We start from the raw sequence: 12,707 nt of genomic DNA, 5'->3' as shown, positions 1-12,707 counted from the left end.
CATATAGGAGCAGCCTGAGCATCTAGATGCTTTTTTAGCACAAAACTCACCCCGAGTTCACAAAGCTGAGCAGACAGGCTCATGCAAGCTGTGTGTGTGCTGGTAGCTCAGAATAAGGAGACAAAACCTCCCTCTAGCGTCTGTAAGGCACATAAGTCTCACAGTTACCTTCTCTCCCCACGCCAAGACTAGCAGCGCTGTTTTCACCAGCTCTTAGGCTCAACACGGATCTTAAGTGTGTCAAATGTCTTACAAACATGCCGAGGCTATGCCAGGCAGCTGGCAGCGCGGTTCATGCACAAGTGCATCCCAGGCACCAGAGAAGCCACGCAGCCGTGAAACACCACTGGTCTATTTCTGCAGCAAGGACGGCTGCTGCAGAAAAAACCTTTTTATTACAGGTCTTTGTCCCCGTTTCAGCCTCATCACCACCACAGCAGCAGTCAGCGCAGATCCTAGACTGTGCTGCTCAAATCTTAACCGTAGCACAAGCACACACATTAGAACATACATTTCCAAAAGGACTAAGAGTTTCCGCTTTTCCATTTACAAATTAGGAAGCTTATTCACACCCTGGGCAAACCTGCACCCTACAACTGGGCCACCGAATATTGAACCAACTCTGTTGTCCATGACCAAGATGCTCTGATGGTGCAGCATCTCAGACTACAGGGCCATCTGCTGTTATAATCTGTAGTAATACAGATTATAATCTGTATACAGATCATACAGGAATACAGTAGGAAATAACTGAAGTTTCCCCGCTCACAACAGCATTTCACTGGCACAGTCCATCAGACTCGCTTCCTGGAGAAAACACAGCGGTAACATTTTCCAGGGCTGCAGCAAACCCCATCCTCAGCAGCAGACCTGGGACTACCTCCCAGGAGGGTGTGCAACTTTCAGCTTTGTACGCCCTCTGCTATCTCCCTGCCATTGCACACGCACACACGTACAAGTCTAGCCAGCCCTTTGCTCCTCTGCTCCTCACGCAGACGCAATACAGCACTAGATCACTGACACCAAGTCAGTAATTTCTGTGCCAGGTGGTCTCAGCCTGACACAAGGGTTAAGGTGTTACGGCGTGCACTTCAAGGCACATGAATACACCTGCAGAAAAAAGCCCTTGCTCCCTCCATCAGTCCATTCCACCTCTGCCAGGGCCAGAAAATGCAGTCTCTTGCAAAATGGCTGCACGCGGTCAACTTTGCCTTTTCAGTTTGGGTCTTATTTAAAAACCTTTCCAATGCGTGCAATGCAAGAAATGCTTTCTTTTCTTGACTTTGCCATTTCTGTCTGCCTTAAACCCTTGGAGTTCTTAGCTTGGGATTAATCGCATGATGGATTGAAAAAAAACCACTCTACAGCCTTTACTAGAGACTTTGGTCTTTTAAGCTCGGAAAGAGGCTCAGGTGTAGATTTGGAAGCTTCGGAAGCCTTGAATTTCACGCCTGTTGGCCATTACTCACCCAAGGATCTTATATTATAGCTATATTAAAAATTAATACAGCAACTTTAACTTCTTCAAAGCAGGAAGTGAATAATGAATCAAAACTGCCCTTATTTCAGCTAAGGGAAAATAATAAATGGAACAGGAATGCTATAAATAGAAGGGCGGCTCTTTTAATAAAGGTGATTTGCTGTTCAGATTATAACAGCCCTGTCCACACCTCCTCCGATTACTCCCCTGCTATGCACACACTCACAAACCCAATGCAATCGGAAACAAAAAGAAGACATTACCAAGGAGCAAGACCATCTTCTTGCAGCAGAGCCCCAGGAGAAGGTGCCTCTTCTAGAAACATCTTATAAATTCCCTGAATGGACAGGAGTTCACACCCAACGCATATGAGTCACTGCTAAAATAGACCCCAACAATAAAACCTTACTATCTGCCTTTAGTGCTTAGCTGAACACTGTTCATGTCCAAAGAATGGGCTGAGAAAGTATGGAGTGACAGTGAATATTACAGCAACAGGGTCCTGCAATTACACTAGCAAACAGATTGTGCAAGAGCCCTTTATAACTAACCAAACCTCCGTATCAGGTCACGGTTAAGGGTAGCACAGAAAATCATTACCGGCCCTGCCCAAAAAATTGGTCTTCCTCAAACAGAGAGACAAGTTGCATACTCTTCTTGCCTCCATCTCTTTGGCAAAGGAGGGAATGCTTTCCGGCTTCAGCAGGCTGATGGGAAGACGCAAGGTGGCACAATGGATAATTAGCGCTAAGGGCAAGTTAGTGCCAGGGATTTGGTGTGAATATGGGACATATTTCAGCGTTGCTCCTGGGAAGCTCCTGGCTGTCTTCTGTTTACTTGCCTACCTGTGCAGTGGTGGTATGCTGGTAATCCGTGCACAGGCTGCACGTGACTTAGCCCTGCTGCAGTATGCCCTTGCCCACAGATGCACTGGCTGCCTCTGCTGGGAATGAAAACAAGAGAAGCTCAAAGCACGATTGCTTTGGGATTCTTTTGTTGAAGGCAGGTTTAAAAAACGAAACCAGCTGTAGTCCTTAAAAGCCAGATTCTTACCAACACTGCCGTGTTAAAGCTGCTGTGCGTATTTACACCAATGCATGTTTTCATGCGTTGTCACTTAGCAATTGAGAAACCAGTTGGTGGCTCTAGCTCTGTTACTGTGCAATTCCATCTTGCTTTTATTGGAGAGCGGCTTTCCTGAAATGGGAACAAGAGCTATTTTTTGTCCCTTCAAATACCATTTGTAGTTACCCGACTAGCTGCCAGCCTGAGAAAAATTAATTCTATAAAGCATGCAATAATTCCTCTACACTACTCAAAAAATAAAACCATGTTTATAATATCTTACTCCTCAAGAAAAACATCTCTAAGACAGAAACACAGCAACAGGATAAAATTAATATATCAGTTAAGAAGCACAAAATTCCCAGAACAAATCTAGTCACTATTTTTTAATCCTGAGAAAAACACAGGCCCCAGTATACATCTGTGTAAGGAACCTCACACACAAAACTAACAAAGAGAAGTTTGTTTTAGACCATCGGTCCTATTCTCTTTTCTTGATGGACAAGCCTGTGTAAATTCCACACAGACTAGAAAGCACTGGACCGTGCAATTACAATGGTGGAAGGCATTTAAAATGCATTTACTGAGAAGAAACATTGATTGTCATCTGTCTCCTGATGTCAATATAGTCCATTACATAGCCCCCCTTCTGTCATTTTATTTCAGACTTCAAAAGTACAGCATGCTGCAGTAAGTTACAGAATGGGAAAACGGCTCGTTCTGACGAAGTTACACTGAAGTACGGGGCTCCATTTTGGCAATTAGTTATTGTCGTTCAAATGGCCCAAGTCCTCATCTCGCATCAGTGCCAGACAGGCTTGACTATCACACTCCCAGGATGTCTCCAGATCCTTTCTGTAGACAAATCAAATTGTTGAAACAAAAAGAGACAGGACCGCCCCATCCAGGAAACCCCCTGCCTGCTGCTGGCTTGCTTCACCCACAGGTGAGGATCTACGACTTGTCAGAAACCTGACCAGGTCTCAGTTCTCGTCCAAGTCCACTTTGCTCAAGCTCTGCTATAACTGACATATATTTAAATTCACTAGATCTGTGGTTGAAGGTCTCCACTAATTCGTAGGTCTCGGAATGATCCGTCGCATAGAAAAGCTGCACCTGATTTGCCAAGCACTGTGCTTCACGGACCACCTGCAAGTTAAAACAAAGAATTTGTTACCATCTGGTTTTGTTGTATTTGAGTATCCCGTTGAAAAAGACTCTTCAGCAGCTGAAAGGCTGCAGTCCTACTCATCAAATGACTCAACTCCAAGTCACCTTAGTTTTGCAAATCTCTTAACAAACCACCTCCCTCTTGTTCCTGACCTACTTAAACACTTTAGCACTGTGCCTACAAAATACTCTCCTGCTGAGCATACACCTCAGAGGTCAAAGATGTCTTTCATGATCTCTGCCCACTCTAAGGCACCAGAGGTGCACCAAAGTCTCATCTTTCCCTTCTTATGGTTGACCTATTTGCAAAAATTGATTGTCTACTCTGAGATACAACAGGGCGAATGCATTCGCAATGACTCCTCTGTGCAGTTTCAGAACTGGTATAAGTAGGTCAGTTAGAGGTGGGATGCTTTAGTGATCTCATTCCACCAGTATAATCCCTAGTGCTGTTAGTCCCAGCACCATACTATTACGGATATGCCAGTAACAGCACACCCACACAGAGGGAAAAGAGCAAAAGGCACGCAGAAACCTAACACAAAGCTCTCAAAGTTTCCTGATTTCGTGAGCGGTATTAAGCTTCACTGTTTTAACTGGTTGGCAGGTAGCAACAGCTTTCATTTATATTTGCTTCCATTAGTAAGAAAAACAGAAGCACTTTTTTTTTTTTTTACAACAATAAAGTACAATACCCAGAGTAAGGAAAAAAAAAAAAGAATGTATGAGCTGAAATCACCAGATAGCCAAAGACTGATGATTTCCTTCTAGCTTTCCCCAGCAGTAAGTAGATTAGGTTAAAGAAATCTAGTAAGACCACTCTTTGGGAAAGGGTCTTTTAAAGACTTGACTTTAATTTGGTTTTAATTCAAAACTATAGCAGCAGTTGCAGCATAAAATGAAGGAAGCCAATGAACAGATTTCTCTTGATTTCTCTTACCAAGAACTTTGAGTCCATTTCTGCTGTCATTAGTACTATCCCTTTTTCCTTCTGCAGCTCAGGATAATGGTACAAGACCAACTGGCTAGGAGCAGTTTCACCTTGGGTCTGAAGGAGATAAAGAAACCTGTCAGTCTCCCATAAAGAACTTCAGCTCTATTGCAGATTTTGAGGCTTGATTACAAAATTTTGGAGTATTAACTGCTATGGAAACAGCCATTTTTCAAGGCTTAAGGGTCAGTTCTAATTAAAAGTTCATTATTCCTGGTATTTAGAGAAAACAAGGGATTTGCAGAGTTAGGTTGGGTTTTTTTCTTGACTAAAGACTATTTTGCATTTAAAACAACCCGCATTTCCAGAAAGACATTTAATCTCATAGCATCTACTGGTATTTTAAGTAGTTTGCACAAACAGTTCTAAAAAGTTTGGCTCTTGCTTCTCTTTTGAGACTACTTGACTTCTACCTCATTCTCCTTTAGATTAAAGAGACACTTAATACCCATAAATTTACTAGTTTACCCGTAATTAATTTACTAATTTACCCATAATTAACAGCACTTTTTCCCTGATAATTCTTTTCAAGTTAAGCTAGACAACCTGTTTGTTAAACTATTTAGCAAGTATTATATATTGTAATATGCTGATATTATATATTTCTGGATCCTAAGCTATTTTTTGACTTTTTATTTTGACCGCTCACCTGAATGTTTATTAGGGAAGTGAAGTGCAATTCTGTTCCTGACCACTGCCCCACAAAGAACTCATAGCCTTCTTTTCTTGGCAAAGCATATAGAAACTGCAGAGAAATGAGGAAAAAACAACAACTCTCCCTTTCATAGAGCAAAATGATGCCCGTGTCACACTGGCCTCCAGCATAAATGCTTTAGCGAGAGAACCACAACAGGAAAAAGGGTTTCTTTGCCCCACCAGGAGTGACAGGACAGCAGGAACCAGACTTCAAAGCAGACAATAAACCAGCATTACCTTATCAGTATTATTTCATTAGCAAATATGTTGGCACATATTTTTGTCAGTATTAAACGAGACAGACAAAAGGAAAGGACAGGGGAGAACATTCACACGCTGACCTTTTTGTTCGCTTCTAGAAAATTAACAGCAGAAATGGTTAAATGTAAGATAAGGAGCATTCAGAGTTTTTAATGCTGTAATTTCACCAACTGTTCCAGAACAGGCAGCAAGTATTTTCTCTCTAGAGATTTATGGTCTATTCGGCTCCATAGGCCAGGGACTTGCTCATTTTCCCACACCAAGGGAAAGGACAAGATGGGAGCAGAAAAACAAGCAGGATACCTGACGAAATGCCAATGCACTGTACAGAAATGCACTCCAAGCTATAAATAACTTTCCAAGCTCTGAGTAGCTTGAGAAGTCAGATATATTTGATCTTGCTCTTGGCAAGTGAAATATACAGGACTACTCCATCAATCCAGTAAAGTCTCCCATTCGGACCTACAAAAGCACTCAACGCAGCGAAGTCTACCTACTTTGTTTTCATAAAGGAGTGAAGCATTTCATTTCTGTCTCAGCACAGTGAAATTTGCACAGAGTCCATGCTTTGGTGCACAAATTACTGTAAAAACACATTACTTTCAACAGAAAACAATACTAATCCAACAGCATGTGCTACAAAACTGCAGAATATATTCTTCATCTTGTTAGCCGTTCTGCTCTTTTGCAGTTTAACAACCATTCACACAGGAATCTTCTAATTGAAGCTTAGAAGATACCCACCAACCCACATGAGAAACAGTGAACCCAAATCTTGGGAATCCACTCATTTCTGAAATAACCATATTAAGGATTCTCGGTGTTTTATGCTTTGCCGTACTGGCATGCACCTAAGACACAACCAACAGAGTATTTACTCTGTAATAAAGGGTTCAACTACACCCAATTCCCCCCTTCCTTTCCCTACCACAGCTGTTGAATTACGATGCTCTGCAACAGAACTTACACTACTCAATTTTGCAGTGCCATATAATCTTTCTTGACAACTTACACTCCCATAGAGACAGAGATGCATTATTTACACAGCATACTGCCTGCCCAGTTTGGCTTCCATGCAAACACCTCATACTCGCTCACCAATATTTACCTATCACAGATCACCAGTGTGGTGAAGAAACGGCTATGCACATTTATGATCAGGAAACACAAGCTAATAGATGACAAGCTTCAGCTCGTTCTGTGGACAGAACCCCAACATATTGATTTCTTGCCTTTTCCCTTTCAGATACTCCTGCCTATCTTCACTGCCAGTAAACAAACATAAAAAGAGCAGCAACTCACACCAAGCACAAGGCAACAGAATTCACTTTCTCCATGTACGTGCAACGTACTGCCATGGTGACACGTAGCTATAGCTAACAACAGTTCCTCCAGGTTAAAGCAAAGATGCTTTAAGCAATAAGGAAAGATATGCAGGAACATCAATGAAGCTGGCCTGCGAGGCTTGGCTCTTCACAACACTGCATGGAAAAGATTTAACCACAAGACATCAATTAATGGAAACTGGAGGCGTGTAGCTAAATCCATTCCCTGGGAGATTCTGTGCTCTCATTACTAAACCCTACATCTCTTAAATCTAGGTATCCGATACCTAGATCAAACTATTTAATATGTATGAATAGCCATTGCTTTCATCTGAACACTAAGGCAAGTATTTGAACACCTGGATTTTACTAATTGAACTGATACAACTAGTCCGAATACCGGAGGGTCAGAAGTTTATGAATTAGGCTTTAGAGAGGAGAAATGCATTGCAGCTATACATCCACACATTGCGAGCCTCTGCCATACGTACCGATGGACACTTCTGGGCTCTCTTCCATATTAAATCAAACTTGTCTGCCTTTGGGGAAGGAGAAAGAGAAATTCAATTTTCATAACACAAACGTGGATGTACAGTTATTCAGAATCATCTCATTAACCTTTACAGGGTACAACTTCCATCTACAGAAGGTCTCACTGCAGGAATGACTAACAATGAGCACGCGGAAAACTGTACTTAGTTCTTAGTTACCTAAATGTCACTGGTATCCCATTTTAACAATGCTGTCTCTAAGATGCAGCAGCAAGCTCCTTGGATCCAAAGCTTTATTCCTTGGAGGTGGGGGGCCCACATTTTAGGCTTACATTATGTCCTCTTTCAGTAATAGCTCCACTGCATCATGTGGTGTCAACAGTTGAGCAAGACAACATACCCCTGGCCCCAAATTGTAGATTTTACGTCACAGTCATCTGTTCTTCAGTATTAAAATGCAGCCTAGCTATTTACTCAAATAACATACTTATTGCTTAGGCTTATATTAAAACCACAAACATATTTGGCCATCCCTGATGAAACCTGGCAATCTCATTCACGTCCTCTGCGTTCCCCCAAATGTTCTGCCTGCTCTTCTCTTCCCAGCACCATGTATTAATACCCACTCTAAGGTGTTCATGAAAGAAAACATATGCCATTCATCAACGTGAAATTCCTTCGTGTGTGCTTTTGAGCACTCCAGAATTATGCGAGGCCTTTCTTCCAGCCAACAAAAAGCTTCTGGCAAAAGACGTAGTTTCTTCCACCGATGACACCATGAACTACTTCCTAATGTGCCTAGGATCTGGTTTGCATTAAAGCCTTAAAAGCGTCCAAAGCTCCTCTAGAACAGTGCACCAAAGAACAGTGCCAGCCCCACTAATGAAAGACCTACACCATCTTAACTGGAGTCCCTGGCTTTGGCCCTCTGCTACAGTAAATGTGCAATTCAAACTATTTTCACAACACCCACGTGTTGGGAAAACTGAAACACGAAGTTGCTTGACTTCAAATCCCACATTGCCATTTTCAGAGCATACAGCACTTCATACATTTAGAACGCAGCCACCCATCACTTCAGTTGCAGGTCAAAGGGCCAAGTACAACTGCAAATCAGACCCCAGATCTAAATGAGGTTTCAAGAACTCAAGAACACACAGTTCGTGTCCAGCTGTGAAAAGACAGATTTAAGAGATCATGATCACATAGAGGCTCTGAAGCAAAGAATAAAAAGAAATCCCAAAAGCGAAAAAAACTCCTTCAGCCTAACGCAGATTAACAACAATTAACATCTGGTGAAGTTATCAGGAATAAGAAATACGATCTTATCACAGGAAGCACCACGCAATCTCAATGAAAGACAGTGCTGCCAATAATTTTAAATGTATGAAAGTAAGTCATAAGTGATTAGCCATGTGCAAGTTATTAGCCAAGTGCTCTAACACTGCCATATTAAACTTGAGTTAGCAGTCCGTGCTGCAGGGAAGAGGGGAAAGAAACGAGCAACTCGGAAAAAATGATGTGAAAATACAAATGGTACCTTCACAGATACTAGGGCCCTGCAAAGAGTATTGGATACTCATAATAAAAAAAATGCCTGGAAATTCAAGCCAGGTGTGCAGAAAAAAAAAGTACTAGCTATATTGAGACTGATGTAAGTGAGAAAGACAGGGATAGACATTTTTGGAAACAAAAGCCTTTATTTGGGACAATAAAAATTACTCAATCAGGAAAGAAAGTTTGTTCTTGAAACCTCATTTTCCTTCAATGATTGCTTTTAAAAGCAACAGAATCACAGTTAGAAAGGAAAGCTTTGCACATTGGCCTTTCAAGTGCATAACTACAGGAGAACTACTTACAGGAATAACAGCATAAACTGTATCTTTTGCAGAAAAATACTGATTCCAAATCTGTAGGAAACAAAGGAGATGAGCTACAGTTAAAATCAAGCATCTAGCAGTAATATTAAATGCTTTAAAAGGAATTCCATTTGTCAACTAACCTTTGTAAGCACTTTGAAAAGTCATTTTTCAATCAAGCCTGACTGCCTTTCCTGCTAAAGCAATACACTTCTCCTAAGGTTCCAGAGTACTTGTACCAAATGACAGATTTCAACTAGATAACAGAAATAAGCAGTGGGCTCAGAGGTGGCTGCTCTTCCCCAGTCCTACATAACTAATGAGAATTGTCAGTAAAATGTTTAATCAATGAAACAGAAATAGAGGAACTCGAAGGAGACTCATGAGTTATCAAATTCACTCCCTGGTATAAGTGGTCGCACACCATCCCCTGCAGAGCACATAACCACTTCTATAATGTTCTCGAGCTATCAGGAAAGCAGCTAGATTTCTGCTCTCTAAGTCGTGCCGGAAGGCTCCTTCATATGTGCCGCTCCCCTTAAATGATCGCACCTACATGAAGTTTCTTGGCATACAGTCTGATTAGGAAAAAAAAAAACCAGATCCAACTCAAGCTACATCAGAAATGTGGAACAGATGTGACTTGTAACTAGATAAAAGGGAACACAGTGCAAAGCCAAGCAGGTATTAGGGAGAATAACTTGATTCACGCTGTTTTTCAAACAAACAGACCCACCCACCTCCTTCTTACCCTAACCATCTTTAGTATGGGTACAGAGACTCCTGAGTGACAGATAATACAAGCAAAGATAGAAGATGGCAAAAGCTTTGTTTTTATTCCTGCAGAACAGAGGTAGCATAATCCACATGACCTACTGCTACGGTTTCCCTTTACCTGGCTTCAAACCTGTCAGGAGCTTGCTGATGCCAATTCAACTGCTACACATTAAATGACAAAAATAAGAACTACAATAGAGACAGTTTTTGAGCGATCAAGTCCAGATGTATTATTTATCAAGTGGGTACATCCTAGGTGGGCTTACCTACACGGAGAAAACTTTATCTTCTACTATTGATATGCATGTGAATGTGCTTTTTATAAATATAACATCCATAGCCATGTTTTATTTTTCAGTATAAGTAAAGAGTCCATCCTCACATGTAGAATACTATTAAGCACAGATGTGGAGCAAACTTTAATCCATTTAAATCCATCACCTGTTTTATCTCCTCCGCTGATTTTTCTTTCACCATCTCAACATTAAGAATCGAATCAAGTGTCTGCAAGAGAAAGCATAAGGAATTTGGCATGATGACAGTTCTCTGACTCAAGTGAGAATCCAGAATGAACGGATGCGATTACAGAGAACAAAATCAAGCTGGAGGAACTTAATTCAATTTACAACGTGACTTAGTCCTCTGAATTGCCAAAGAAACTAGTAAACCATAAGCAGTAACACACTGAGAAGTGGATTCACACACCGAGGCAGAATAGAAGAGATTCTGTCAGGACACAGAACACACTTTGCTCCAGTTCTCTACTGAAGCTGCAAGAGGAGCTGCAGCCTTTCCCCTTCAGCCATCTCAGACACATACTCTGTTGGCAGATTTACACAGAAAGTTTGCCAAAATACAAGAATGTGAAAGAATAAAACCATTCTCTTGTCCCTCTGCTGGCTGATCTTTGGAAATATATTTACACGCTGTAAAAGCAGCTTAACCCTTTCAATTATACTGTCAGCATTCAGTACAGATCCCCTAACTAGTAGGAACTTCCAGAATGTCAAGAGAGAAAGGACTGGATAATAAAAAACCAGACTGCTGGGAGTTTTAAGACTTGAACGTGATCCCAATAGTAAATGAGTATCTCGCACTCAAGTGCGGCATAAGGAACACCAGTTTTATCTCAAGAAGCTCCTGGCTGAAGCACTGATGGTAGCAATATAAGTTAATCTACATCCTTGATTTGCCAGCAAGTCCTCTCCTAACACTTAGGTTCATTTCCCTTACCTTATCTTTTGTGAAACCTTCCTTTGATGTCTTTGTGCCCAAGCCTTCTGCCTAGAAGAAAACATTATTCTTTAGTTTTTATAGCTGATGCTTTAATACTGTATTTGCCTTCCCTGCTACGCATAACATGCCTGCTGACAAGATCTCCTGAGTATGAGCTCTAATTTAAGATACTTAGAGATTGCTGCAGTGCATTTTATTAAAATAAAATATTGATTAGGAGAATAAGAAGGTAAGTAACTTCATGTGAATTACGAATTTCAAGATCAGAAAGGATTAGAACAAACTATTATGCATTTTGGATCCAATATTCTTGAACAGCTTTCCTTCATTCACTACAAAATTATAAATGCAAGATCATGTCACTCCATCTGGCCAAATTAATCTGGAACTAACTGAACACTTAAATAAGGCCTCAAGCACAGAATTTACAGCCTAAAAAATAGCAAAATAACATGCTGGAATACAGAACAATATTTTTAGCACCAGAGCGTGAAATTCTGGGGCTCCTTACTAACAGGAACGTTGTATGTTTGTAGCATTCTGCTGATCCTATATAAGTGACATTATAGCTTTAATATACGTGAACTACAAAGAAAATTGGCCTTGCCTTTTCCTCCATGCATCTGATAAATTCTCCTTGATTGGAATATCCCACAGGCTGCTTTTTCACTTCATTTCTTTTTTCCATACGGGACTCAAACACATCTGGACTGGATCTGAATCGGAAAAGGGACTATTAACAGTACTGGGTGATTAACACCATTTGCCCTTTTAAAATGGTTTACTGCGGTACCGACTCACGTTCTTAACTTAAAATTTTAACTTCTTGTTAGTAAAACAATCTCTTATCGAGCTGATCATGTTGGGAGACGAGTCTCTCACTGACCTGGCGGCAACAACGTAAGTGAATTTCAAGGCAGCATTTGGCCTAAACGAATTCATTTTCTCATGAGGGCACAAAGCTAAAAATGACTCCCTCCTCCCACAAAAATCCAGCGCCCCAAGCACCCCCTCTCCCCAAACACCCCCCCGCCCACCCTGCTACCCCCTTCTTTCTCCTCAGGGCCCGGCCCCCCCGCACCTCCGCAGCTCCTGGATCTTGTGTCGGTACTTCCCGTAGAAGGGGTTCTCCTCCAGCGCCGCCTCGCCGGACCCCGGCCCCGCCACCTCCCGGCACGGCGGGGCCAGCAGCCCCAGCGGGCGGAGAGCGGCGCGGCTCCGCAGGGCCGCCCCCAGCCCCCAGGCCTGCAGCAGCGGCCCCGCCATGGCGCCCGGTCCCTCCCGGTCCGTCCGCCGCAGCGCTCCGCCCGCCGCGCCGCCCCGCCCCGCCGTTCCGTCCCCGGAATGAAAGGGCCG

The 12,707-nt window shown here is 42.1% G+C and overlaps 1 protein-coding gene across 1 annotated transcript; it reads right to left on the bottom strand.

The window, feature by feature from the left end:
- Positions 1-2,916: 2,916 nt before the first annotated feature.
- On the bottom strand, positions 2,917-12,617 carry ATPAF1 (ATP synthase mitochondrial F1 complex assembly factor 1). The gene is made up of 9 exons (XM_076340261.1): positions 12,433-12,617; positions 11,959-12,067; positions 11,349-11,399; positions 10,557-10,619; positions 9,339-9,389; positions 7,480-7,527; positions 5,356-5,451; positions 4,656-4,763; positions 2,917-3,694 (listed from the first exon to the last, which is right to left on the bottom strand). Exons 1-9 carry the CDS (start codon positions 12,615-12,617, stop codon positions 3,500-3,502), a joined length of 906 nt encoding a protein of 301 aa, XP_076196376.1. The 3' UTR covers positions 2,917-3,499.
- Between the last annotated feature and the right edge of the window lie 90 nt (positions 12,618-12,707).

The sequence above is a fragment of the Aptenodytes patagonicus genome, chromosome 5 (genome assembly GCF_965638725.1).
Source record: "Aptenodytes patagonicus chromosome 5, bAptPat1.pri.cur, whole genome shotgun sequence".
Classification (NCBI taxonomy): domain Eukaryota; kingdom Metazoa; phylum Chordata; class Aves; order Sphenisciformes; family Spheniscidae; genus Aptenodytes; species Aptenodytes patagonicus.
The sequence above is the reverse complement of the archived record's forward strand: the minus strand, read 5'-3'. Positions and strand labels throughout refer to the sequence as shown.